Raw genomic sequence first — 14281 nt, forward strand, 5'->3', positions numbered from 1 at the left:
TGAAAAAATTCTACTCGGGTGTTTTCAAAATAATAATAATGTTTTTTTGAGCATCAAATCAGAATATTAGAATAATTTCTGAAGGATCATGTAACTGGAGTAATGATGCTAAAAATTCAGCTTTGAAATCACAGAAATAAATTAAATTTGAAAATCTATTCAAACAGAAAAACGGTTATTTTAAATGGTAAACATATTTCAAAATGTTATTGTTTTTGCTGTACTTTGGATCAAATAAATGCAGGCTTGATGAGCAGAAGAGACTTTTTTAAAAAACATTTAAAATCTGACTGTTCAAAGACTTTTGACTGGCAGTGTAGTATGAATGAGTTTGGAGCTTTAAGGACATAAAATACAAATAAAATATCATGATTCTATTCTATTATATTATATTATACTATACTATTATGCTATTATCTACATCTTCTGAAGCCATATTGTAGGTTTGTGAGATTTTTGTACATTATTAAAAATTATCCTTAAGGGTTTTAAATGACAAGGTGAGTAATAATGCCATAATTTTCATTTTTGTTTTGAACTATTCCTTTTAAAAGGCTTTTTGACTTTACTCAAAGCGTCTGTCTGTTATTCTGACATGACGATGTACTGAACTTTGATGCTGCCGCACAGCAGAATTCCTGTAGAGGCGTAGGGTTCCTCTGAGATTCTGACTTTTATTCACAGGGTCCAGTGGGAATGTTGGTACTCCTCTTGAAGCAGCTTTAAAATGGTGCTGTGTGCGGTTTTGTGTTGTAGGCGTATGCTGAGTTCCAGTACAGACGCAGACACAGGCAGCACAGGAGAGGAGACATGGCCAGCCTCCGCAGCAACACACCCGACCCTGATGACCCAGGCCACAGCACTTTAGGTACGTTTTGTGAACGTGTTTTCATTTTGGTTCCCATATTTGCTGCTACATACATATAAGCGTTGTGGTGCTCCGTAGTTGAAGCAGCTGCAGGTAAAGTTTCAGAATTTTTTTGCTCTTTTCTGCACACTGGGGTCAGCAGAAATTGTACCATAAACCCATTTATCACCACTTTCTTTTGCAGTATGGACTTTTTTTTGAGGATTATAAATTAATGGGGTGAATTTCTTGCTCATTGTTTAAGAATGTCTGTCAGGCCTGATGTTCTGCATGTGATGATGACATGGCACACTAACAACACTTTGTAAGTCTGTAAATCTGACTGAATCCAAATCCAAAACACTTCTTTTGTCTTTGAGTAGGCTGAAGTGTACTGCCAAATGTACTGACAAGCATTTATGAAAACTAAAATAGACTTTAATGCATTTTCTGTTGAAACGTGTGATAAGTATATGTTTAAGTAGAATTGTAGTTTCACATTTTTACTGATGAAGTTCCATTTAGTACATTTTAAGTATATCAACTTTGGCCACACTTTATTTTAAGGTCCAATTCTCACTAACAAACCATTAACTGTGACTTTTGCCTCAAACTCCACTAATTTGCTGTTTATTAATAGTTATTAAGGTAGTTGTTAAGTTTAGGTATTGGGTAGGATTCAGTCGGCATCCTTCCGTCTTCAGGAGACGGTGTGGCTTCCAGTATGATGAAATTCCATCTATCTGCACCTTCGCGAGTGGCTATAAAGCCCATTTTGAATGGCAATCTCTGCTGCATTTTCTGCAGATGAACGATGATGATGCCATCTGAGGCTGCAGTTGCTTTTACTTCCTCTTGGCTCTCTTTGCGACAAGGTTTTTATTCCTGGTTTCCTCGGCTGTCTGTACGCATTGTCTGACAGCAAAATGCCAGGCGGAGCGATCTTCTGCACGGTTCTCCCGCGTGCCAATGTAAATATCGGACAACTTCATGTCTTTGTTACAGATATCTTTGTAGCGCAGTTGTGGACGTCAGGAATGCTGCCAGGGCCTATTCTCCTGACATGGCCGAGCCAACGAAGACGCTTCTCACAGAGTATGGCAGACATGCTTCTCATGCTGGCGCATTCCAGAACCTCTGTGTTAGGTACTTTGTCCTGCCACTGGATGAGCAGAATACATCACAGGCACCTTAGATGAAAGCTGTTGAGTTTCTTCTCATGCCTCGCGTGAGTGGTCCATGTCTCACTACTATAGAGGAGTGTGCTAAGCGCGCAGGCCTTGTAGACATGCAGCTTTGTCTTCACTGTGAGGTTGGTGTTGTTCCAGAACTTCTGGTTCAGTCTGGTCATGACCGCTGCTGCCTTGGTGATCCTGCCGTTTATCTTCACATCGATGGAAAGAAAGCTAGCGATGGTAGACCCGAGGGAGAAGAAGTTCTCAACTTCCAGGTTGCACCCATCAATGGCTTTTTCCTGGGCCATGACGTTGTTTTTTTTCAGGAGAAGCAACTTACAAGCTGTTGCAGGCCATCTTCGGTATGGGACTTCAAGGCTGCATCATCGGCAAGGAGCATCTCACGAATGAGTACCTCTGTGAATTTAGTCTTGGCGCAGAGAAGAGTGATGTTGAATAGCTTGCCGTCAGCCCTGGTGTGGATATAAACTCCCTCGCTGCAGTCCTTAAAGGCATACTGGAGGAGCATGGAGAAGAAGATGCCGAAGAGCGCCGGCACGAGGACACAACCTTGTTTGATTCCGCTGCTGACGAGGAAGGACTCAGATGTTACGTCACTGAAACAAACCATGCAGCACATGTTATCATGAGTGTTATCAGAATATATGCTTTATTAGTACAAATAAACAGCCAATATGTTAATAATAGGCTTGCTATTATTAACATATTGGCTGTATATAATAATAGCAACTAGATAATAGCAAGAATTGGTCCCTGTACTGAAGTGTTACCTTAACTTTAAATGAAAAATAACTCTATAGATAAAATTATAATCAAGTACAATGATTTCAAATATAAAACATTTAATTCGACATTAGTGCAAGTGTGTTAAGAAACAGTCATGAAAGATTAAGTACATTTAAATGGTCTTTTATTTAATTAATATTATAATTACTGCAGTACAGTTTTTAAAATATACTTTGACGATTTGATGGACACTATAAGTGTGCATTCATTACAGGTAAATGCACATCTTTTTTCATAAAAGATCGTTTACAAGTATATTTACATGTTTGATTTCATTGTTCTTAAAATGACATGTAAACGCTTTAATTTGACAATAAGTCTGTGGGAAACACAGATTTCACTCTATGTGTGGCGGCACTTCCCCCGGAGGGAAAAATATACATTATGCAAATTCATTCTCTGCCAGCAGAAGGCGCTTGTGAAGTGGCAGAAATAGAGATTTCCCTGGTATCGGCTGTACACAAAGCAGCTCTCCGCTCACAAACGCTGCTTTATCAGGCATTACATGCAAGATACAATGAAAATGACATCGAAAATTTTCTGAAAACAGTTGGTTTCCTTCAGAGATATAGTGGTATAAAAACACCCTCACCGCGTTTTGATTATGAAATGTGCAGTGCTCATGTTTATTCAACGAAGTCAAAGCCTTTTGGAAAATCTATTTGTGGTGGTCAGTTTTGATACTGTGGCAGCCGCCACAAATAAATCAATGTATGGGAAACACTGAATCTTATGTCTGATTTCTGTGAAGACGGACTACTGAACCTAGATAATGCTATTGTAGCTCAGGTTTGTCCATCATGGACAATTTTGGATAGACCGATGCAGACTGGAGCTCTTTGCAGTAAGGTCTAATTTAATTAACATGATTTAGCAATGAGCAATATGTTTCTACAGCATTTGTTAACCTTTGTTAATGTTACTTAATAAAAATGTTCATATTCATGTTAGTTCCCATGCATTAATTAATGTTAACAGATTTAACATTTGATTTTAATGTATTTAATAAATGTTAAGATTATCAATACATTAATAGAGTTTTTAGTTGATGTTAACTGATGTATTTAACAAATGATAACAAATGAAACCTTATTGTAAAGTGTTACCGAGCTTGACTACACAAAAACCCATATAAAGATACTCAAGGTCATGCTGCCGATGTATAATTTATGGCTGAAGGAAATACTCAGTGTGGTAACTGAGAAATCATGGCTTGCAGTGGGTTGCAAATCCTTGCATTTTTCGCACCATCGCTATTGATATCAATGATTTTGCAGTGAGTAGATATTCCTTGCTATAAAAAAGCAAAACTGCACAAGTAATCCAACTAAACAAAAGATTTTCCATTTCTCTCTTCTCTTACAGACGCACTAGAAATTGGTGGTGGTCAGAGATCAGGTTTGCCCATGGTGAGTTGAGACCCTTTTAACAGAGTTTCTGTGGTGGAACGTCACAAATTCTCAGCTGGGAGTATAACTGAGTCTGGTCTTATTCCCTTCAGCCTCACAGTTCTCTAGATGAGGATGATCCGAATATCCTGTTGGCCATCCAGCTTTCTCTACAGGAGTCTGGGCTGACTGCAGGCGGTGCTGGCATTGATGCTCAAGAGATCCTCGCAAATGAAGCATCTCTGGGGGCCATCGGAACATCCTTGCCCACACGGCTGGACCCGGTGCTGTGTGGGATAGACGTGCCCCGTGCTGCCCTTAGCAGCTCCGAGCTGTTAGAGGTGGGTGACAGCCTAAAGAAGCTCGGTAATATCAGTGGCCAGAATGTCCCTCTGCGTTATGACAATCTCAACAATCCTTCCTGTGAGTCCGCCGAGGGCCCCTTCCAAGCTCCTTCGGGACATACGGAAACCTCTGATTTCAATTCAGACAACACCAACCTTCTAGGCAACATCATGGCTTGGTTTCACGACATGAATCCGCAAAATATCAGTTTGGTTCCTTCGGCTGGTGATTTCAGCGTTCAGTCGGCGAGAATGACAACAGAGCTGACCGAGTGCACCGTGCCACAGTGGACACCAGGGGGCGATAGAGAGGCAGAGCACGAGTTCGACTCCGCTATCGAGCATGAGCCCGTCAGGCCAACACAGTTAGACCTAGGTCTCGATATGTGTCCGGTGCCTCCTGCTTTGTCTGTCGAGTTGGGCGAAACTCCGAGCGGTTTGAACCCGTGTCACTCCGACACCCCAAAATGTGACTCAGACCCCGACCAGCCTAGCAGTAGCTCCTCTGAATGGGAGGCTCAAGTACATCTTGTATGAAATACTGACTTCACTTACTAGCTAAGACACTTTTTTGATGAAGTAGCTGAACCCGAGGAACAAGATTAATCACGACGAGAAGCTTTGTATTGTCAGATATGTAGAAATCGAAACTGTTTTTGAGTACTCTCTTAGTACTCGCTCAGGCCTTTGTACTTATGAGGAATGTGTTGTTTGCTCACTAAAACTCGTTCCGATCCTGGATCCTTTAAACACTTTTTAAAGAGTCAACAACTGAACCAGAAAGAGCTATGAAGGTGCGACAAGAAGTGAGGTAGTCTGAAAAATCTACTGTATAGAACAGGACGGTATTCAGCGCAAGTTCGCCTGATTAAAAAGGATGTAAAAGATACTGTAGGTGCCAAAAAACACTGGCTAGCACACGCCGAGTGGACGGTGTTGATCGTGCCTGCTGCTGAGGGCCTAGCCGCCCTATCGAGTACACTGTCCTTACTTTAAACTAGACCTGTAGTATTAGAGAAGTACACAAAAGCATCAGACTCAGAAAAGCTGGGCTGATAATCACAGAAACTAAAACAACAGTAATTCTAGTTGCAGTCGACTTTTCTTTTTCTGGTCAAACGTAATCACTGAAATCCGTCACCGGCTAATTAGTACGGAAAGTACCGGTGAGTTTAAACTCTGTTCAGGAGTGCCGTGCCGGATCTGGAAAACGTTTTGTCTTTGCAACTTATCACAGTGCCTTTTCTGTGAAACTTCTCTTTATTTATAGATGCTCTCTTGTGCTCAGAGCTCAGAGTGTGGGACGATCCAATACAAATCGTACTTGTACTTTCAGGTGGCGGTTAAGCAAAGTGAGCTCAATGTTTTTTAAAAGACATTTTTATACATGTTCGGTTGTCCTTTAGCATGCCTCTGGCCCCTTCTCCCGGGTTGTTTTTAAAGCAGTTATTTAAATGAACTCGGACACATTTACGGATTAAATCGATCTATATTTAATGAGATACTATTCATTGTGTGTTAAGATGTGATTTCCACATGGCCACATGTAAAAATCAAATCCTCAAATTTAAAAATGTAAAAATCCGTAGGTGTTTTCTTGGTGCGTCTTTGATAGGAATATATGACTTTTTTTTTTTTTTTTTTTCAAAAATGTATTACCTGATTTTCTCCTCAGAATATCTAAGATCCCTAGATCTTTCGGTTGAGGAAAAGTCATTTCATTGGCCAGAAGCTGTTTTAGCCTCAGATTTACATTTCTACATATGGTGGAACTCACCCACAATTAATTTTTTTTTTACGATTAATTTAACTGTGGTATTTCTCTACAATAAATTATGGAAATAAATTTTCTATTTATTTATAATTGAATGTCCTTAAAAATGAATGAAGATGAAGGTAAAGTTGGTGATGACGAAAAACAAATTAATGAACGCCAATATATATTTTTAATGTATATATCAAACTGTAATAACACGGTGCCACTTTTCAATATATGCTTATTACTTAAAACGTGTCTGCTGAAATAATTGTTCAAAGCCATTTAAACAAATTAACAGAATGTTTTTGATTTTCTTCGATTTTCATTGCGAACACCTGCCTAACTTGAAACCGCTAAATCACAGCAGCACTAAGTTTTAAGCACTTCAGGAAATTTGCACAAAATTAGCTCACATTTCCGCTATGGAATAACACATTTTAGCTCATAGGTTTGCCGTTATATTGGCGATTTTGAGTGAGCAGGCGCCTGATGTTTTACTGTGGGCTTGATGTCAAATGTGTGTTGATTCTGACGTAATGTTCGAATGCAGTATTGCTCTGCATAAACTGAAAATGAAGGTAAACCTGTCTGTTAAGTGGTATTTTGGGATCATTCCATTCGTCAAAGTTTGGGGGATTGCACACATGAATTTTTTTCTGTATGTACAGTTTGTCTGTGTGATCGGAATGGGTTAAGCTCACTAAATCGTAGTATTTCTTCAGACTAATGTATGTCGCCAAAGGTGGAGGTGGAGCTAATGTCTGTTTAAATGAAGCAGATCTGTCCAAACATGACAAAAAAATTAAATAAATAAAAGTGAATGGCAGAAGTTGTTCTGTATGTGACAGTATGCTGTGCATTAAGTAATTAAAATAAAAATAGATCATGTTTTCTTGACAAAAGACCGTTTAAGTGTCAAGGCTATTGTTTGGGGGATTGGGTGGCTATTGTTTGTTGGGGAGGATAAAAGCACATTTTGTAACCTATTACAGATTTTATATTGTTAAGCACCTAATCCTTGAAATGGTATTTGCACTTTCATAATCTTTACTTGATACATTCCCAATTTATATTGAAAATACAAATGTGTGATGTTTGGCCAATGAATTGGACCGATTTGAGTGTGAATCTTAATAAAGTTGCTAAAAAAAGTTCAGTTAAGGTGGTAGTATTCTTTGAACATAACATACAGTGAAAGCCCAGGTGCAATTAAAATAATAATAATGGCGTGTTTAATAAAAACCATTTAAAGGCAAGGTGAGGCTACAAATAAGATGAATTGAGATTCAAGTGGAAATGTATTACACTGTGATCTTGTCTTGAGCATTAGCACCTCTAGAGGGTGAAAATAGAATGACACTTTCAGGCAAAACATGTTTAATCCCTGCTTTCTTTGACTGCAAGTTCTCATAAAGTGGATCTTTATTAGAAATGTTATATTATTAATATAATATTTGGGGTTGGATCTGTAAGCCACATTTAAACATGCATTGAAAGAATTGTCACTAAAGATATTTTAGATAATGCGGGAATAAACCAAGCATTGTTTTTTTAGAAAGAAAGAAAGAAAGAAGCACGCACAATGTTCACGCAAAGTTTATTATAAAACAATATTTGTGATGTTGAACTACTGCTGAGAAATGAATTCAGACGTCCACTAAAATAATCAACATTTAAAACTAGACAACACTTAAAAGACAGTTAGAACTAATAAAATGGCTCAGAAAAGTGAACTATTTCTGTGAAGAGGTCTAAAATGTGTTAAATGTAATGCAATTACATTCTGACACAGTTATAAGTGTTACTTAGGTGTCCAAAAACTTGGACTTTTTGTTGTTTTATTTTATTTTAGCCTACAATTTAGCCTATAATCAATAACCATGTTCCCTTTACACACTAAGTTTGATTAAATATGTGATAAAATATACTATTGGCTTGTGATCTAAACTCGCATTGCTAGGAGTTGGTCTTCAAGATCTTCCAAATGAACTCCTAATGTTTTCCATTTCTGCAATTTATGCTTAGATGCTTTATCAAATTTACTTTTGAATATATTACAAATTATTCATAAAATTAGATAAAAAGTGTTTTTGTTTTGTAGGTGACAATGTGAAAGTGATGAAAGTACTTTCAAGCACTACAATAGATGCCATGCACCAGCGGTCCAGTAGAGAGTAGTAAGTTCCCAGAGAATGAGGGAAGGTTTCGCCTCTTTTCTTTGAATCGAGGGCGTCTGTGTTACTGGCAAGCATTGTTGGCACTCTCTGTCCCAGACTCAGAAGCAATTCAAGACACCATTTAGAGGAGGAGGAGGAACTCAGAGGTTCCTCAAGAGGCCATTAAAACATGTCAGCAGAACATCCCACATTAGATTCCCACAGTCAAAACGAATTCAAGGTAAATCATGTAATTTTTGAAAGGCACATGAAATTGCTGCTATTGTATTTCTCTATTTATGGAGATGCATCCCTCATGTTTGCATGGGGCTATTTATAACTGTATGATTACAAAATAGTTTGACAGCCGTTTGTTTTGTTCTCTGCTGTAGCACAAAGACTTTTCACTGGCTCAGCTGGAATTGATTCCAAAGGAAGGATTTTGCGCACTTATGGAGTTCTAGAAACAATCATTCTCCCATGAACATCGCTTTGATTCTAGAACTGGGCTGAACCGTTGTCATTCATGCAACACTCATCCATCTATTTTTTGATTAAATGGTTTGCGTTTGGAATCATTTATTTGTTTACTTTCTAGTATTATTTCATTTTGAGACCATATGATTCACGAACATCTTTAAATTTCAAAGAGTAGCAGTGAACTGAGATAGCAAATTAAGCTTTCCAGACCATCTGAATGGTCACTGTAATATGAGAGATATGTCTGAGTGGTCGACCCTGAGTTTAAACAGATAGCCCAGACAAGGCACCTCGCTGGAGGATTTTATTGTAAGGATTATCCAAACTTTACTGGCTGTGAGGCATCATTTGGTAATTACACAACAGAAAAGCAGCCAAATAATTGAATAAAGTATGAATACTTGTCTGAGCGAAATCCCAAAGAGCTTATCTGGTTTATGATTACACATCCTTTGAGACTAATGTTGAGTAGGACTAAATATTCCATATTGTGTGTCGGGATAGATAAAGTTGTTGGCAAATTTAGAATTCCATTAAGTTTCAGTTACAATGTATGTATATATTTGCCATTTGTTTTTGGGTTAATGTTTATGTTTTATTTAGTTTTGTGTGATACCATTGAGTACTTAAGGCTATAACTAGCATACTTCTCTATTTCAGTTTTTCCATGATCTCTTTCATGGTATGGAAGTCCGTTTTCGCCACTGAATAAAAAAAAAAAAAAAAGGAGAAACTAAAAAGGCCATTGCAGCTTTTATCTCACAATTCTGACTTTTTTCTCAGAATTGAGTGATATAAACTTACAATTGCGAGAAAAAACTCAGAATTGCGAGATATAAATTCTGAGAAATAAAGTGAGAATTGTGAGATAACTCGCAATTCTGACCTTTGTCTTGCAAATATGCTTTTGTGTCTCACAATTTTAACTTTTTTTATCTTCTCAGAATTGTCAGATATAAACTAGCAATTGCGAGTTATAAAGTCCAATTCTGAGGGGGAAAAAGACTTCTCAGAATTGCGATTTTATATCTTGCAATTCTGAGAACAAAAGTCACAATTATGAGATTTAAACTCGCAATTCTGAGTTTTTTCTCGCAATTGCAAGTTTATAACACGCAATACTGACTTTATAACTCACAACTGCCAGTTTTTATCATGTAATTCTGAGAAAAAAAGTCAGAACTTGCTTTGATTCTAGAACTGGGCTGCATCCGAAAAGCTAGGCAGCTGACTTATGAGACAATGACTTTGCTGGCAGCATTTTTGCACGAAGGCACTTCACGAAACTGATTCTGGACGGGCTTCTGAGGCAGCATAACAGTTTAAAGATCTACAACAAAATAGAACGAGTTTTGGTGATGACTAAATGAATATTTAATTACTGTAATACTAATTTCTCGCTAGAAATTACATCAAAAGTGCAAAAAGTTAATCAGAAATATACATTTACACACAAACTAACCACCAAACGCAACTTTCAGACGCCATCTTTATTTTTTAGCTCAACCGTCACGGAATGGAGCGCACAGGATTGTGGGATATCAAAGGCAGCGAAGGATGCATCTATGCTGCCTTCAAAAATCGATCAGAAGAAGGTATCTCATGAGACAGGAAGTGCAGCTAACTTTGGATTCGGACGTGCCTTGATGCCTTCCTACCTTGGAATGTGTCCTCCGAAGGCAGCATTTTTCAGTTTCGGATGCAGCCCTGGGCTGCAGGACTTTATTTCTCATAACTTTATAACTTGCAATTGCGAGTTTATATCTTACAATTCTGAGAAAAAGTCAGAAAAAGAAAAAAATATATATTCAGTGGCAGGAGCAGGCTTCCATATCATTAAGTCGGAAGTTTTAAGGTTTAAAAAAAGATTCAAAAACACTATAAAACTGGTCCATGGGACTAGGCCTTCTGAAGACATCTGATAGCAGTGCTTTGTAGATTACTTACAAATTGTACTACACTGCTGACTCCAAATTACGTGACAAAAATTGTACTTAGTAACGTAATCCATTACATATTTAAGGTAATATAATTAGACTACTTTTTGATTGCTTTCGAACCATGAATATGCAAAGGTGTTACTTAATTATTAATGTATTACCTTAAAATCTCATGGTTTTTTCCCCAAGTAAATTTATAGGTGAAAGGTTTGGCTGACAAAACCTGCATTACATGTAAATATAAGAAATAATGTGAATTTGTGCAGTTTAATGTGTTGGAAAGATAAAAGCCTTCCAAAGACATAGTAATGATTAAATAACTATTTAATTAAATAATTAAAGATAAATAAAAATGAATGTGTTTATCAGTTGTATTACAATGTTGAAATTGAGAAAACACTTCTTAAAATTGAGATGAAAGTTTGGAACAACACGACAGTGGTATTTTCATTTTTGTGTGAACTATACTTTTCAGATGCAATGGATCAGAAACTGAAAACAATTTGTGAAAAATATATAATGGGTTTTTGTTGTGTGTCCCGACTCCCTTTAAGCAGTCATTTCCATAGATTTTGCAAATGGAGCCATGACTATACTGCTGCCAGCCTCTGGTAAAATTCAATCTCTATAGAGGATAGAAATATCCACGGAGACAGGGTTCAGAATGTCAGTGAAATCAGCTTCAACAACTGCCTGGGAACAGGTGGTTTACATCGCAGGTATAAGGTCTCAGTAGTTGCTCTTTTGGAGAAACATTGTGATAAATGCATTGCACATTTCTTTCAAAAGTCCATTGATATCCAGGGACTTGTTTGTTTTCTTCAAAGACAGTACCGACGCCATTAAGGCCAGTGACTAAATGTTTGTATACTTAATCCCAGTCCTGAGAACAAGACTCATGTTGTTATCATAAATTAAGTGATTTATGTAATGCATTTAAAATAGCAGATTTGTTAATGAGAAACATAATGAGGAACATAATTCTTGCTCCACTTCTATCGCAATCACCAAGTTATGAGAAAAAGAAGTGGTCAGACTTCTGCCATCGTTACACCCACTTGTTGTCTGGAGCAGAATGGAGGATTTATAGACACTCTTGAATGCCATTTTGGTTACCTGACTCTTAAATTTCACAGGGTACCCAAAATAAGTGGCACAGTTGGTGGGAAGAAAAAGCAAAAGTGTTGTAGACACCAACTGAGAGGCGCACAGGTAATGCCAAGCCCCTGGAAATGGAGCTCAAGACGTTATCCTGAATCATGGTTAGTGTTGGATTACTGGTCATAGTGACAACACGATTACCACACAATGGATGTGCCTGGGCAAAGAAACTCAATATCTAATACCTGCCAGGCTTTGTTACATTGAGAAACCTGCAGCAAAGCACACACAAATCCATATGGGCCAGATTCATCCACTGAGGAAAATAGAACCCAGCTAAAGTAAAACTCTAAACATGCTTTTTCAAAAGTATAGTTAGTGGATCTATTTCTGAGTGTTATGTTATTACATATTCATAAGAAATGTGTAATAACAGTAACACTTTATTTTAAGGACCGATTCTCACTTTTAACTAGTGTGCATATTACTAACATATTTGTTGTTTATTAGTATACTTATAAAGCACACATAAATGCCTTATTCTGCATGACAATATTTTAGATCCTTAATGCTACCCCATACCTAAACAACTACTTTACTAGCTATTACTAAGCTGCAAATTAGGAGTTCACGGAGGAAAAAGTCACAGTTAATAGTTTGAACCTTAAAATAAAATGTGATAAGATATTCACCAGGGAAAAATAATAATAATAATAATAATAAATAACTACGCACACAACACACACACACACATGGTCAAAAGTTTGGGATCAGTAAGATTTATAATGTTTTTTAAAGAAGTTTCTTCAGCTCATCAGGGCTATATCTATTTGATTAAAAATACAGAAAAAAAACTTTCAATTTTTGTAATTTAAAATAATTTTATTTTTAATATACTTTAAAATATAACTTATTCTTGTGATCAAAGCTGAATTTTCAGAATCATTACTCCAGTCTTCACTGTCACATGATCCTTCAGAAATCATTCTAATATGCTAATTTATTATCAATGTTGGAAACCGTTGTGCTGCTTCATATGTTTTTGGGGAACTGTGATTTTTTTTTTTAGGATTCTCTGATTAATAAAAAGTTAAAAAGAACAGCATTTATTTAAAAAATAAATTTTGTGTTACAATATACAATGCTATTCAAAAGTTTTGGGTCAGTATATTTGTTCTTTCTTTTTTAATAAATTAATACTTTTATTCAGGAGGGATGTTTTAAATGAATAAAAAGTCATAGTAAAGAGTTATATTGTTAGAACAAATGCTGCTCTTTTTAACTTTGTATTCATCAAAGAATCAAAGAAAAAAGTAGAAGACTGGAGTAATGATGCTGAAAATTCAGCACTGCGTCGCAGAAATACATTATATTTTAAAGTATATTAAAATAGGAAACCAATATTAGAAATTGCAATAGGATTTCACAATATTACCGTTTTTTCTGTATTTGTGATCGAATAAATACAGCCTTGATGAGCAGAAGAGACAATAAAATATACTGTATACACTGCTGTCCAAACATTATGGGAGATTTTGGGAAGATTTTAACAGATTTAAAAAAAAAAAAAGTCTCATGCACACCAAGGCTGTATTTATTTGATCAAAAATACAGTAAAAACAGTAATACTGTGAACTACTATTGCAATTTAAAATAACCGTTTTAATAGATTTTAAAATGTATTTTATAACTTTCAGCACCCATGTCATATGCTCCTTAAGAAATCATTTTAAATATGCTGATCTGGTGCTCAGGAAACTTATTATTATTATTGAGAACAGTTGTGCTGCTTAAAATAGTTGTGTACACCATGACTGCATTTATTTTAAATAGGAAACTTTTGTAAATGGTTTTGCTGTCATTTTTAAAAAATCTATTTAATGCATTCTTGGTTAATAAAAGTACTAATTTATAACATTTTATTTTAGGAAGTTAAAGAAGATTTGGCATCAAAAAGTTAAAAAACTACTGATTGTATCAACAGAGAACACATCAATATCTGAATGACAGTATATGCGTTTAATTAATCTATGGGCCAAAATGAATAGTTGTTTGGAGAGCTTTGACCTTTTGAAGAAATATCACTGTAAAGACATCTGAAGACTGATGTCTATAGCATTTATTGCTGAAAGACTACAATGCTTTTCAAAGGGCAATGTGTAATATCTTATTTATGTCTCCTGGACTCTTGTGAAGGTACCAGGAGATCATTCTCTGCAGGGAAAAACTAAATCCTGTATGTAAACTACCTGGGTCATACCTTCTGCTCTCTAACACTAGCCAT

At 36.5% G+C, this 14281-nt stretch overlaps 1 protein-coding gene across 1 annotated transcript in view; it reads left to right on the top strand.

Moving 5' to 3' along the window:
- Positions 1-7475, top strand: part of LOC306877906 (ankyrin repeat and IBR domain-containing protein 1-like) — a 28674-nt gene extending 21199 nt beyond the window's left edge. The window contains exons 18-20 of the mRNA XM_079429942.1: positions 757-868; positions 4195-4238; positions 4331-7475. Coding sequence (XP_079286068.1) covers positions 757-868; positions 4195-4238; positions 4331-5098 — 924 coding nt within the window. The 3' untranslated portion in view covers positions 5099-7475. The remainder of the gene's footprint in view (positions 1-756; positions 869-4194; positions 4239-4330) is intronic.
- Positions 7476-14281: the final 6806 nt, after the last annotated feature.

Source organism: Barbus barbus (genome assembly GCF_936440315.1).
Source record: "Barbus barbus genome assembly, chromosome: 12".
NCBI lineage: Eukaryota > Metazoa > Chordata > Actinopteri > Cypriniformes > Cyprinidae > Barbus > Barbus barbus.